Source organism: Etheostoma spectabile, chromosome 13, assembly GCF_008692095.1.
Source record: "Etheostoma spectabile isolate EspeVRDwgs_2016 chromosome 13, UIUC_Espe_1.0, whole genome shotgun sequence".
Lineage (NCBI taxonomy): Eukaryota > Metazoa > Chordata > Actinopteri > Perciformes > Percidae > Etheostoma > Etheostoma spectabile.
In genome coordinates, this window is record NC_045745.1 from 8,786,978 (window position 1) to 8,801,942 (window position 14,965).

The 14,965-nt window shown below is 41.0% G+C and overlaps 1 protein-coding gene across 3 annotated transcripts in view; it reads right to left on the reverse strand.

The window, feature by feature from the left end:
- Positions 1 to 14,965, reverse strand: part of si:dkeyp-23e4.3 (rho GTPase-activating protein 7) — a 155,010-nt gene that overhangs the window by 43,444 nt on the left and 96,601 nt on the right. Inside the window, exons 9-13 of one of the 3 annotated variants that reach the window (XM_032534587.1) lie at positions 9,509 to 9,511; positions 8,789 to 8,962; positions 3,675 to 3,834; positions 3,343 to 3,541; positions 563 to 776 (exon numbers count right to left, since the gene is read on the reverse strand). In XM_032534587.1, the coding sequence (XP_032390478.1) occupies positions 563 to 776; positions 3,343 to 3,541; positions 3,675 to 3,834; positions 8,789 to 8,962; positions 9,509 to 9,511 (750 nt within the window). Of the gene's footprint in view, positions 1 to 562; positions 777 to 3,342; positions 3,542 to 3,674; positions 3,835 to 8,788; positions 8,969 to 9,508; positions 9,512 to 14,965 lie in introns of all 3 variants that reach the window. The other 2 variants (XM_032534586.1, XM_032534588.1) reach the window with 2 other exon arrangements.

Sequence of the window (14,965 nt, forward strand, 5' to 3'; positions counted from 1 at the left end):
CTTATTTGGGGTTTTAAAAACAATGCTGAAATAAAATTTTACTTCGTAATCTATTATCAAATATTGTCTTTATCTCAGTTTCTAACAGCTGAGATAACATATATGTTTAGAGAATACATCAGTCTCTACTAGAACACAATTAAACATGGAAGTGTGAATCGTTTTTTGTCATAAAGTTATAATTCATGTTAAAAATCCACTATGGAAAAAACATAAGTGTCATATCCAGACTAATTTTCTGATTTGAGTCAGGAATACATGTTTATCACAGAAAATAAGGAAAGGCCGTTGATTTTCAGGTAGAAAAAATCTAACTTTTACCATTTTTCTTCTTTTAAAAATTTTAAATGGGTCAATTTGACCCGAATACCACACAAGGGTTAAGTGTAACTGATGCAGGGAAATCTGTTGCCTCGTCTATATCTACGACGTTCCCCTTCCTGGATGTCCCACTTTTTAAGCCACATGTCTTCACCTTTTCGATTTCTTTGCGTTGTGTTTTAGACTCCAGTGGGTTTACGAGGACCATGGTTAACAGTCAGTGTCCGTGGTCTCAGCTCACCTGGCTGCGTTGGCGTCTCTCTTCAGGGTGTTGAGGTGGAACAGTGACGGCGCCAGGCAAACTGCAATGTTGGTCGGAGTCATTTGGTTCTCAACCACGCAGGCCACGACGTCCCGCAGGAAGAACAGCAGCGTTCGCAGCGCCATCCTGTTCTCGTCAGGAAGCAGCAAGATGGCCGCCTGAGCTGCAACTAGCTGCTGATCCTTGGGAAAATCTGCAAGCAGAAAGCTTACCTGTTCAAATTTTAACTCTGATTTGGATCTTGGACAAGGAAATAAAGCCAACTCAGTGTCCAATGCAATGGATTATCTTTCTTCAGCTAGAATAAAATCTCTGTAAATTCATCTTCATGGTATTCTGAAATGAAATGATGGAACCTAATTTAAAAACTAATTGTGTGTTTGGAACCAAGGGATTATAGTGGTTAGTATGAGTAAAATCCCCGGTATGGTAAAGAATTTAATCGCTCAAGCTCCAAGATTAGTTAACATTATTATCTAGACTGGATATGAATAGAGTTTGCTAACGTTAGCACATCTACTATGATATAATTTGTGCTGATGAATGGATGCTAACATGCTGATGCTAAATGTCAGCAGGATTCTAATTCACAGCATTAGCATTTTAGCTTGCTAATGCGTATGTTAGATTGTAAATTTGCATTTAGACTGAATGCAAAGCAAATTTTAGAGGTGGCATAATTGCGTAATAAGTCTATACATCTGCAGTGTTTCAACTTAAGGGAAGAGTGTGTGTTTATACTGATCTACAAGATGCTAACAAGAGACTTCTGTAATGTCAATACAGTAAAAGTGGACCTACATAACAAAGTTCATTCATTGCTGGCTACAAGTTAGCATCAAACACAACAAGGGTGTCAGTTGAATGGCGTTTTGAGCTAACGTTAGCATTCAAACAAACATAGATAGCTATAATGTTTTTGAAATGACTGCTAGCTTAGCTACAAGTTAGCAATCAAACACAACAAAAGCTGTCAATTGAATGGCGTTTTGCGCTAATGTTAGCAACCAAACAGTCATAGCTAGCTAAAACGTTTTTGAAATGATTTCCATCTTCTGTTATCTGCTCTTGACTCACATTGGGGAGTGACAACCCCAACCCAGTCAATTCCTGTGTCTGTGTCACATGGGTTTCTCCACCGCCATGCCTCTTTAGGAAACTAACGGCAGGTCATGGCAATAATCAGGGGAAAATCAACTTAGTTCGAGACCTGTTTCTGTCTCAAGAACAAACTCTTGTAAGATCTGGCAACACAGATACACTAACGTAAAATAGTGTTAACTTTCGTAAGGCTAATAATGTCTTATGGTTGTGTGTATATCTAATGTTAGCAAAAAAATTAGCAATTAACTTTTCATCCATCCACACAATATTAACTAAACTTCAAACAAGGTCTGTGCACATTTAGGAGACAGGAAGTGTGTGGTGTAGCATCTTTGCAAAATCTTTACTACTAATAACATGTTTATACATGTTATTTACTAATAACATGTATTTAGCAATTAATAGCTACATCTTAGCATGTTAGTATGCTAATCTGTTGGTGGGACAAGAGGAAAAAAGTCACTTAAGTCATTAGGATTCACCACCAGGAATTGTGACAATCTTATAGTCAACATGTCTTTTAAATGCAAGACTTGCAAAAAAAAAACTAAGTTTCTTTCCCTTTAATTTTCTCTTGGAGGTGTTTTAATTAAACTTTACTGCTTACTGGTATTTTACAAAGCGAGCAATCAAATTCAAACAAGTAGAAATGCTATCTTCTCAATGCTGCCCACATATCAGATCAGGGAGGCTCCAAAATCCTGGTAGCAGCTGTCGCCATGATCCCGCTACATGTTCTGCAATGCCATGTTACATCCTGCTACATCCTGCTACGTCCTGCTACGCTCTGCGGTGCCCTGCCACGTCCTGCTACGCTCTGCGGTGCCCTGCTACGGTCCCTGCTAACGCTCTGCGGTGCCCTGCTACGTCCTGCTACCTCTGCGGTGCCCTGCTACGTCTCTGCTACGCTCTGCGGGATGCCACTGCTACGTCCTGCTACGCTCTGCGGTTGCCCTGCTACGCTCTGCGGTGCCCTGCTACTCCTGCTAACGCTCTGCGTTGCCCTGCTACGCTCTCTCGCTGCGTGCCCTGCCCGTCCTGCTATGTCCTGCTACGCTCTGCGGTGCCCTGCTACCTCTGCTGTGCCCTGCTCGCCCTGCTATGCTCTGCGGTGCCCACTACGTCCTGCTACGCTCTGCGGTGCCCTGCTACGCCCTGCTATGCTCTGCGGTTCCCAGCTACGTCATGCTACGCTCTGCGGTGCCCTGCTACGCTCTGCGGTGCCCTGCTACGTCCTGCTACGTCCTGCTACGCTCTGCGGTGCCCAGCTACGTCCTGCTGTGCCTTGTAATGCTGCACAGTGCCCTGCTATGCCATGAACAACTACAAACTACTATTTTTTGTGACTGTTATTGCCACTATTCATTCTAACCCCAACCGGTCGTCAGACACCGCCTACCAAGAGCCTGGGTCTGGGCCTGGGTCTGGGTCTGTCCCAGGTTTCTGCCTAAAAGGAGTTTTTCCTCGCCACTGTCACACTGTTGCTTGCTCTGGAGGAAACCACTAGAACTGTTGGGTCCTTGTAAATTCTGGAGTGTGGTCTAGACCTACCCTACCTGTAAAGGGTCTCCAGATAACTCTTGTTATGAATTGATACCATAAATAAAATTGAATTGAAGTGAATTGAACATGTGATAATGGTAGTAATTGCTCACATTGGTAAATGTGGAGGAAGGACTCGCAGAGTTTGCTGGTGAAGATGGGTTCGGGCAGGTCTCTGAAGTACTGCTTCACCATGTCTGCCACGTCGAAGGCAGACTGACCGTCGAACGAAACGCCGTCCGGGTCCGACTCCACCAGCTCGCGGAGATACTGGATACGAGACTTCACCCCTGACTTACGGAAAAGACCCACCTGACAGAGAATACAACTTTTTCAGAACGGTTGCCTCAAAATGATAATAAGAAAGTCTTTGACGTTACTCTACTTTCTAGTGTTTCCAAAAAAAAGTCCCTGCTGGCTTTTTGTGGCCTTTTGGCTGCATTACCTGTTCCAAACACTCATCCCTCAGGTAGACCAGTGCTCTGAGGATGCTGGGAGGAAGTGGCTCTCCTGTCTGCTGGACGCTGAGGAGCAGAGGAACCCCGAAAACTCGCCGACCTTTCACCTCCATCACCTTGGTCTTCCTCGGCGACTTGGGAACAGTCCTGCAGGGGACAGACCATTACAGTCCCATTTTTAAGAAAGCAATCAAACGGCATGGAGTCGTTATGTTATGTTGTAAAGTTCTAAAACATTGTTTTGCAAATATACACTGGGAATTTGTAATCTCAACCAGTCAAGTGTAAAAAAAAGAAGAAAAAAAAAACTTGGCTTCTGTTAAATGTGTTTCCTTTTAAAGGAAGAAGCAAATAAACATTTATTTTTTGATTACATAAGTCCCCAGTGAACTCTGAAATGTAAGTGCCATTCAAATCTGCTCTGCAGGAAATATCTGCAGGCATTGAGAAATCTATGGACGCTGATAAAAGCGCTTTGGATTTTCAGAAGGACTGTGTGGAAGTTTATTTCTGAACTAATATCAGTGACCTTTTGACCAAATACAAGTCACTCATATTTTTTCTTTCCTTTTCTATTGCATACTAATAGTACAGATGCAGGGGACCCAATAACTCAACTCCTGGACTCAACTTCTTTTTCTTTTCTTATTTTGTAAACCTCATAGAAAGCAAATTTCTTTATGTTGTTGTTGCTTTAGCTGAATTAGTTTTACAACTTTCTTTAAGTTTCTAAATTCTAGGGTCAAGTGCACTCTGTATATTATTGCAAGCTTGTAATAGCAATGTTCAAAGCAGGAGAAATCCAAAGTACTCCAACATCATTAATGTAGCCTCTTCTCTACTTTGTGTAAAGAACATGCCAACTCGTCTTTCGCTGAAGTACAGACTCACAAAGAAAAAAATGGAATAATACATGTACTCTAAATGCTTTTCAGCTCTGTTCATCCATGTGTTTTCTTCCTCTTAAATATCTAACAGGAGCCCCTGGAAACAAACGGTCTATTTAAGAAAAAGTGCCTCAGAGAATGTGCCATCCCAATTAGCAGTTAATTGCTGTATTTGTAATCATCTCGCACTCACTTTGGCATCAAGGGGGAAAAAAATCGAAATGAAAAGACATCAGGGGGAAAAAACATTGAAATGAAAAGACATCAGGGGAAAAAAACCATTGAAATGAAAAGACTTAAACTAATTGTTTCATTTTACTTCATTTTACTGTGGTACAGGTGTGTGCAGTTATTGTTGAGCTGTGTCACTTTTGGTCCGTCTTTCCATCTTTTTATTTTGGGTCCAGCCCTATTTCTACTTAGACAAGATATCAGGTGTACCAGCACCAATCTGACTCGGTTTCTCTTAAAGCAACAGTTTGAAATTTTGGGAAATACGCTTATATGTTTTCTGGTGAAGAGTTAATGAGAAGATTGACACCACTCTCATATCTGAACGTGGTATCAATCTTCTTATCTAACTCTCCACCAGAGTTTACTGGAGGCACATCTGTTTTAACTTTAGTGTGTTACCATATGAAATGGGTTGAAGTAATTCATATTTCAAGACTAATGCTGACTAAAAAAAACAATGGTTACACTTTACTTGAAAGTGTCTACAGAACAGTGACATGCTTCTTTTAGTAAGTGTCATTTGGTTTTGTCATGACCAATTAGGGTTCACGTGTCATGTTACTCTTATGTAGACGTAGACTTGTCTTTATTGATCCTTTTGGGAGGAATCCCGCGAGGAAATTGAAAGTTCCAGCCGCAGTTTTAGCAAGAAAAAAATTTGATAAAAAAAGACAGACATAAAGACAAAAAAAATTACAGTAATAATAATAATAATAATAATAATAACAATAAGAAAATTTGTCAAATAAAGACAAAAAAGACCATAAATTATTATCAACGTGTCAGTGTTGATTCCCGTGTTAAAGTGATAAAGTGACCAGGTGTTAATGCAAGTCCAGGTGTGTGTGTGTGTGTGTGAGCTTGTGTGTGTGTGTGTGTGTGGGTGTGTGTGTGAGCTTGTGTGTGTGTGTGTGTGTCTGTGTGTGTGTGTGAGTGTGTGTGTGGGTATGTATATGTATGTGTGTATGTATGTATGTGTGTATGTAGATACCTTCCAGTAAAGTGTTACCAAAACAACTGTAAACAAAGTAAGAAGACTTGCCTGAACATACCGTATTTTGTGGGATGAATAAAAAGGGACGCTGTGTCCAAGATGTTTTACTGTCAAATCATCCAGTTCGAGGTGAAGTAACAGGATGTTGAATCATTTGTGTGAGAACGAGTCATTTGCAGTTCATAACTTTGTGCTCAATTAAAAGTTTTGCTTTGTTGAACCAAATGTTAATTTGATGTTTTCTTCCATTTTCCCATAGAGGAAAAGCTATTTTTAAACTGTTAGAATTTCTTCCCAATTTGCTTCCTTTCATATTTATTAAAGAGTAATCTCTGTAAAAGGCAGCAGTTTGAAATGCAACAGAAAGCCTGAACTACAGGAAGCCTTGCCGATGCTGTTCAACCTGCTGCCCCCCCCCCCCCCCCCCCCCCCCCCCCCCCCCCAACACGTTTGATGCTGAAAATAAAAGACGAATGTGAGGAGTAAATTCAGGAGGGTTTTTTGTTCAATGCTCAGTTCCCATATTCAGCCTTATCTCACTGAGCATAACAGCCCTGGCAAAAATCTAATTGGTTTTCTACCAAAGCATAAAACAAGCAGGTCATGTGTTTACTCAGCACACATAAGAAAAAACAAAATGTTCAGCAGAGTAAACAAGCAGAATATTTGTATTTGTTTTATTATTCTTAAAATTGAATTGGTCTCGATTTTGCATGAAGGCTTATTCCAAAAAACATAGGCGTAGGAGGCAAAACACTGATCTCATTAAAGACGTGTATGTCAATAAGAAGTGCAGAGAAAACATCCTACATTTTAAACAAGAACAAGGGTTTGAAGTTTGAAGTCCATAATTTGTATACCAAATCTCATTGTCCCGTTCTTTGTCCTTCTGTTACTACTGTCCCTTAGGGCTTGCCGTACCCTTCACCACCTCTATGGGAACATCACAACCAGAGTGACAGGAACTCACACTGTTGCCAGCCCTCACACCAACTGTATAAAATAAGTGGATGTATCCTGGTGGGAAAAGTGAAGCCAATGTAGCTATGTTTCCATCCATATGTTTTTATCTAAATTACGTGATATCGAATAAATTATGCCTTGTGGAAACAGTAAAATTCAATAGAATTTCATGAACATCGACTCAAAAGAAATACATTCGGTCTCATGAGATACATAGAGATTGGCATGGTTTTATTTCAGTTAGACTAATAACTAGTTTGATTTGCAATGAGAGATGATTTTATGGAAAGTATCCCATGCCATGTATAGTGAAGGGTATGTGATGATGTGGGGGGGGGGGGGGGGGGGGGGGGGGGGGGAACGACTATTTTAATCCCAAAGGCCAAGGGAACTTCATCAGGATGCATAGTATCTTAGATCCATTAAATAACTGGTCTTTAATAATAAAAACTCTGCCTGCCTCTATGGGAATTTAACATAGGGGTGTGTGTGTGGTGTCCTTAAAAGGTTGGATTTTTCCTTTTTTTAATTAAGGCATTAAGATCTATTTACAAAAGATAATTTTTCTATTCCTCTTTTTAGTCAACTTAAGCATGGGCATGGAAACTTATGACCACCCCTCTATCAATCTATCTATCTATCTATTTATCTATCTATCTATCTATTAGGGGGCAACTTCATTGGTTGCAAAAAGAAATCCGGTTCTTTAGAAGTCTATGCGAAAATGCCCCTACTTCTCGCTTGATTTATTACCTCAGTAAACATTTTCATAATCAGTTTGTGCTACCTCTGTTGTAGGACTTGCACATAGCAATCAAGTTTTTAAACAATTTCATAATGTTTCCTGTGCGGGGACATTGCTCATTCTTTGGCATTGACTTTGACCAGCCTTCTGTACGTTGGGATACATGAGATATTTGGTAAGAGAGTGAGAAAGAAATGAGATTAAGCTACAAAAAGACAGGTAAACAGAGACACTGTGTGACCTTATGTAAAGAAAAAGTAACCCACAATGCCTGAGACGTTAACCAGAGAGCAGAAAGGATGACGGAAACCGAGCTTTGCTGTGATTTCACAGAAATACAGACACAAGGTGAAGCACTCCTCCTTTTCTTTTAGAAAGGAGTGTCTTCCTCTCAAAGCAATGTTGTTTTTGTTGAAGCCAAGACAAGGTTGCAAGCAATCCATGAATAATAAATGAATTTTTCTAAATAGGCTGCATGAAATATTTACCCTCCGCCTGCTCGCCCACCTGCCCTCCTTTCCACAGTTGCTTCCTTGAAGAACTTTCTCCATGCAGTTGTGCAGAAGCAAAGAATCCAGGAATGCAGTTTTGTTTCTGACCTTCCCACACCTCTGCTCAACCTAGGGTGACCAGACGTCCCCGGTTTCCACTGAGACTGACAGACCCGATATTGGAATGAAAGAAAGAAAACCCTGACCAAACGGAGCCGATAGTCGCTCCAGACAAGCTCAGAGATGTTTTAGAAAGCCGTGTTTTACGATGCTAAAATCACTGATTATTTACATGGAGTCTGGTGGGTTTAGCCAACGCACTTTCATGTTTTAAAAAAGGATCTTAATCTTTACCAGAAAGGTCGACCTCCTTAGAAATCCTTTCCATGATGTTGCCTGTTGGGGGGAAACAGCTCTAGGTCTAGTGTCCCCGTTTTAAGTTTTACAAAAATAAAAACATGACGTGTTTTGGAGGTAAATCTGCTTCTGAGCTGAAAATGTCCCCGGATTTTGTCTGAGAAATCTGGTCCCCTTAGACTAGCGGGCAGTGGTTTGCAAGGTACTTACAAATGCTGATAGAGACTAAAGATTAGGCTATCAAAACGACAAAATCATCGACAGGTCGGAGCGTAGCCACACGCCCCTAAATTGCCCCCTGCTCTATCGTCTATTTTCATGTTGTATTTGATCATGCTGTCTGAGATATCTGGTCACCTTAGCTCAACCCTCACATTTATTTTCAAGCATGAAATTACCCAAAGAATCCTCCGTCCTGTACACTTCTTACCAGTTCCAGCCCTGCTTGCTGGACGGGGAGTACTTGTCCATCAGAGCGGTGAGTTTGAGCAGGGAGTGTTTCTGCAGCAGGAGGAACTGGGACACAGACTGGCTCTCCACTCCTGGACTGGTGAGCAGGGACGGCAGGCTCTGCTCGCTGGACCACTGCAGCTGCTGGCTCACTCTGCCGGACATACAGCAGGGAGATCAGATCAGTACACACATCAATGACAAAAACATGCCCAGACACAACACAAACATGCCAGTTCATAACATATTACAGTCATAACAATATTCTCTGAGTGTCAGAGATACACATTCACATCAAAATACGTGTTTTTACTTGGATCTAATTACATCAAATTGTAACGTACTAAATTGAAATGATTGGTGATCTGATCAGTTCAGAGCCCTCGTATTTAGTGAAACAACCCAATCAGACAGAAAAACTTTGTGTAACTTTCATGTGTATAGAGAGCCAAAGTCACGCCCTTCTACTTCCTTAATTTGGAAAAAAATATGAATGGGAGTGAACTTAAGGTGACCAGATTTCTCAGACAAAATACAGGGACGTCATGTTTTTATTTTTGTAAAGCTTAAAACGGGAACACATGCCCAGACACAACACAAACATGCCAGTTTATAACATATTACATGTCATAACAATATTCTCTGAGTGTCAGAGATACACATTCATACAAAATATGTGTTTTTACTTGGATCTTGTAACCTACTAAATTGAAATGATCGGTTGTTGTCTGATCAGTTCAGAGCCCTCGTATTTAGTGGAACAAACCAATCAGGCAGAAAAACTTTGTGTAACTCCGTGTCATGATCTATTTAGATACCCTGATAAAACGTACTACGTTTAAAAACTGCATGCAGCCGTGCTGGTGGCCGCATGAGTCTGCAATCAGAAAATAAAATTCTAAAGTTTGTCCGGAGGTTGACGCCAGAGGAAAGTTGTACAGGGGTTAATCGTGTGTTTAGAGAGCCAAAGTCACGCCCTTCTACTTCCGGTCCATGGGACCTTAATTTGGAGAAAAATAGGACCGGGAGTGAACGGGGAGAGGCAAATTATGTTTTGATCCCATTTGATTTGAGCCATGGATTACACATATGATGTTCGTCAATTTAAAAGATAATTTTTCAACTGAAGAAAGTCAGTTTATTGTTAAACTGTGGAAGTATATGACTGTGAAAATACGTAATTAGAAAGACTACCACACTTCAAAGTTGCATGGATGACTTCTCGCTGAAGGTATAATGTCTGTGTGTATCGTACCGGGGATGTAACGTTACTCCAAAAACACATCACTGGTTAAAACACATCAGGTAAGATGATGTTACTTGTGTTGTGGAACAGAGCTAAGCTATCTAGCTAGCAAGCAAGTTGAGCATCAAGCTAGATGATGTCAATTGTGTGAGACAAGAGATGTAGTCCACTGAGCGGTTTCACACAAAATTAAGTGGTCATATGACAAACCTTTGTAATCCACGGCTCAATTAAAATGGAATCAAAAAGATAATTTTCCTCTCCTTGTTCACTACTGTTCATATTTTATATTATAGGTCCTGTGAACCGGAAGCAGAAGGGCTATTGTGACCATTTTTAGATCATTTCAGCGCTACATTGTCAGACTATCTGCTGTATTCAAACTCATCTGTGCTTATTGAAAGTTAGCATTAGCATACAAGTGTCAGTATTCAGTTCAAAGCACAACTATGTTTAGCTTGCTGTCTTAATGTTAGCATTACATGCTTACAGTTAGCACAACTACTGGATGGCAATTTAGCACACAGCATTTTACATGTCGGCATGCTAACATTTGCATGATAACACGATAACAGATGGTTAACATGCTAACATGTATGGTTGTTTTGCTCAATTCCACACTGTCAGATTTGGTTCACCTTCAAGCAGGCATATGTCAATGTTAACATTTAGCTAAAAGCTATAATTATCAGTTAGCATGTAAATATGCATGTTATCAACTAGTGAATGTTAAAATTGTGATGTTTAGCATTGTTACAGTACGTATTTTAGCTTGTTAGACTTACTACGCTAATGTTAGCCTCCTGGTAACTTCCTTACCTCAGCCTGTTAGCATGCTATGTTAGCATTAATCTCAGTGAAGGTTCAGAGACTAAATATGTGCATACAGTGCTCCTTCAGACACACATAATTGGGCACCTATATTTAAACTGAGCCAGTCAAACATTCACAGAGCAGAAAGAGAGAAAGCAGCGTCCATCAGCACACACGGGTGATATGGCTGACTTTACATTACAAGAGAGGCCTCATTACTTTTTATTGTTCCATATCTGATAACAAATATGCCACAAAAAAAAGACATAAAAGTGGTACTAGAAAGAGGCCATCAAAACTATTCACCTTGAGGTTGCGGCTTTTATCTTAGTGCCTCATGGTAACACTTTTTTACTTTGGATGCCTGAGGGAATTCATTCCTATAGTTTGTGCCCAGCTGGACACAAAGGATTACATATTTACATTCGTCCAGGGTAACTTAAATTGTCCAATCATTTCAAAACCAAATTTGATGTTGATGAATATTTGGCAAAAAAAACATCAGAACTTAAATGTCACTCCTCATGTTTCTGAGTTCTTTGTTTTGACTGTGTATTTAATGACCCTGATCTGTTTTATCTGAAACACTTTGAGCATGGGTCTCAAACTCGCGGCCCGGGGGCCAATTGCGGCCCGCGGGATGATATTTTGTGGCCCCCTTCTTGACATCAAAGTTAAGGTGTTAGTGCGGCCCGCGGTCTGAAACTTTTTGTCATTGCGCTTGTCACTATGGGCTACCGTAGCGTTCCTGACAGCGGCGTAACGTTGTCAAGCTAGCTAAGTACCCTTTGCGGCAAATGCCTGAGGTTTGACAATGTGAGGTCTGTTGTTGTGAAATGCACCAACCATATCAGATCTAGGGGTTTAAAGCACGGCGCAGTTCCGCGCCTTTTTTGAGGAAAGAGGTTTTTTTTGGAATACTGATTGCGGCCCAGCCAAACCCAGACTCTACTTGCAGCGGCCCCAAGTAAATTGAGTTTGAGACCCCTGACTTTGATTTTATTGCTTGGGAAAAATGATTGCTCTATATAAATCTTGATTTAATTGCAGTTTTCATTACTTGCATTTACTTTAAGTTTCTCACCTCTTCCTGGGTTGTGGTGATATCGGTCTTTGGCTCCTCTTCGTTCACAGTTATCTCTTATTGCTCTGTACCTCCTCCTCCTCTCCTTTCCGTCTCCTCCGGATGCTGCACGTCCAGGTGGATGGCTGCGGGGAGGGGAGGGCAGGGGGAGGCGGCTGATGAGCTGTTACCAGGCGAGGTCTTGGAGAAGGGAGAGGATGGCAAGGAGGAGGAGGAACCTCTTCTGACTGTCGTCCTCGGATAGATTTTCGGACCAGGTGGAGACGAGTTGTTGGAGGTCGCCGATCCTCTCCAGAACGCTGTCCAGAGCCGAGAAACATCTTCACCTGCCACAATCGGCTCATCTAGGAGGACGAGAAGAAAAAATAGGCCTTAGTGGTCCCCTAATACTGTATCTGAAGTCTCTTTTATATAGACCTTAGTGGTCCCCTAATACTGTATCTGAAGTCTCTTTATATAGACCTTAGTGGTCCCTAATACTGTATCTGAGTCTCTTTATATAGACCTTAGTGGTCCCTAATATTGTATCTGAAGTCTCTTCATATAGACTTAGTGGTCCCTAATACTGTATCTGAAGTCTCTTATATAGACCGGTGGTCCTAATACTGTATCTGAAGTCTCTTTTATATAGACCTAGTGGTCCCCTAATACTGTATATGAGTCTCTTTTATAGACCTGGTGGTCCCTAATACTGTACCTGAACTCTCTTTTATAGACTAGTGGTCCCCTATACTTCGGAAGCTCTTTATATAGACTAGTGGTCCCTAATACTGTATGAAGTCTCTTTTATTTAGACCTTAGTGGTCCCCAATACTGTATCGGAGTCTCTTTTATATAGACCTTAGTGGTCCCTAATACCGTATCTGAAGTCTCTTTTATATAGACCTTAGTGGTCCCTAATACCGTATCTGAAGTCTCTTTATATAGACCTTAGTGGTCCCCTAATACTGCATCTGAAGTCTCTTTCCTAAAATCCGCCTTGGTGCAGAATTCCAGCCACTAGAGCCAGTCCCACAATGAGCTTTCCTTAGGATGGGCCATCTGTGTCTGTAACTTTTGAGACGGAGAGGGGGGGGGGGCAAGGTGCATGGCCTTCGTTTGAAAGCCATGGCATCGCTTCTCTCTCATGAGTGTGCCAAATTCTCTGGGCGGGCAAGGCAGAGAAGAGGAGATAACCTTAATAAAAGGTAGACATTCATTCTCATTAGTTTTCTTTACTTAAGCATGATTTTGTTTGGATGAACCTTCATATTGGCAGGTAACCGCTCTAGACGAGCCACAGCCACAGCCCAACACCAAAGGAGTAACCCTCTTTGGAACTGTGCATATAATGCAACCTTAAACCGTAAATTTAAACATTTAATTATTTTTTCTCTTACTATTACTTGTGTGTTTGTTTATCTTTAGAGTGTCATGTGCTATTCCCCCTATCCCTTGGTGCTGCAACAGTGTGAAATCCCTATTGTGAGACTAACAAGGGTATTGAATCTTGAATATTAATCTGGACCCACCTCCGACTCCTCACCCATCCGTCTGCGTCGCTGCCACTTCCTCCGCTGCCACCTTCGCTTTCCGACAGCTGCAGGTGTCGGGCACGTTGTCGTAGACACTCATCGATGATCCAGCACCTGAAGCGGACCGGGGACTGCGAGTACAGGGAGAAGAAGAGACGCGGGGTCCTGGTCACCAGTGGCCAGAGAGGACGTCCAGGGGACAGTGGTCTTGCTTTCGCGGTAACCGTGGAAGCTCCCGGTCCTCCAGTTGACTGAGGGTGTTGTCGATGATGGGGGACAGGAGGGCGTGTTTGTGTGCGAGAGAGGTGGGAAGGTCCCTGGTTTTGTGTCCGTGGGGGATCTGGAAGACCAGACCCACGCTGCTCCGCTGCTGCTGCTGCTGTGGTTGTTGTTGTTGATCTGGTTCCTGTAGTCCTAAGAGGGTGAACAGACGGATGAGACAATTACAAGTGACAAAAACAAAGAAAAGGGCGGGTACCAAATTCAGGACTATTTAGGCACCCCACCGAATTGCCTCTGAAGTATCGAGTATCAAAAATATGTCATCATTAAATACCCAATTTCAATATCTGAGGAGTAATCTTATCAGCGTCAGTGAGCCATCAGCATGCAGCATTCTTCTACTAAGACCTAATGATGTCTGTGATTGATATTACATGTCATAGAGTAATAAAGGAAAAGCTTTACGCTCAGCAGAGACGGGGCTCACGAAATAAAAATAAATTAAAGATTTGTGCCTTATGTGTGTGAAATCATATATTTTTGAATGAGAATGATACCCAGAAAATAGTATCAGTGAAAAAAGAGGGGGAAATCATTAGCTTAATTTATTAATATCATTCAAAATGTCCTACTGTACGGAGATTAAAATACTAATAAGAAAAAAAAAAAAAAAATCAAACGTGACTAAAATGTGAACAAATGTAAAAAAAAAAAAAAAAAGTGAAACAATTGCCCAGCAAAGTGACAAAAATGTTTAAAAAAAGTGACAAATGTTTGGAAAAAAAAAAGCTTAAAAAATTTGGGATAAAACACACAAATTTCAAAAGGCTCAGAAAAAGTCGACCAACCGTTGAAAAAGTGACTAAAACATTGTGGGGAAAGACAGAAAAGAGTAGAAAACGACGACCAAAACGTTATAAAGAGGTTTTTCCATTTCAAATTTTGACTCAGAAAAACTAAATTTTGTAAAAGTAGGCGGGAAGAGTGTTAAACTAGGCCTGTATCAAGGCTTAAATCTACACAAGATAAGGTATTTTGGTATGAAAACCACTTTTTTTTATCCTTATTTAATTATCCTGTTAATAATTACTTTGTGGAATCTGTAGCAAAGCAAATTACTTGAAATCGATTGGCAAACAGTGAGAAATCATGATATGAACGGCAACTATTTTATGATCAATTTTAATCGTTAGTTAACCTCATGTTTTCCTTGGGTCAAACTGACCCATTTTTAGTTCATTTTTCAGTTTTTTTGGTCACAAAAACAGGCCATTGAAA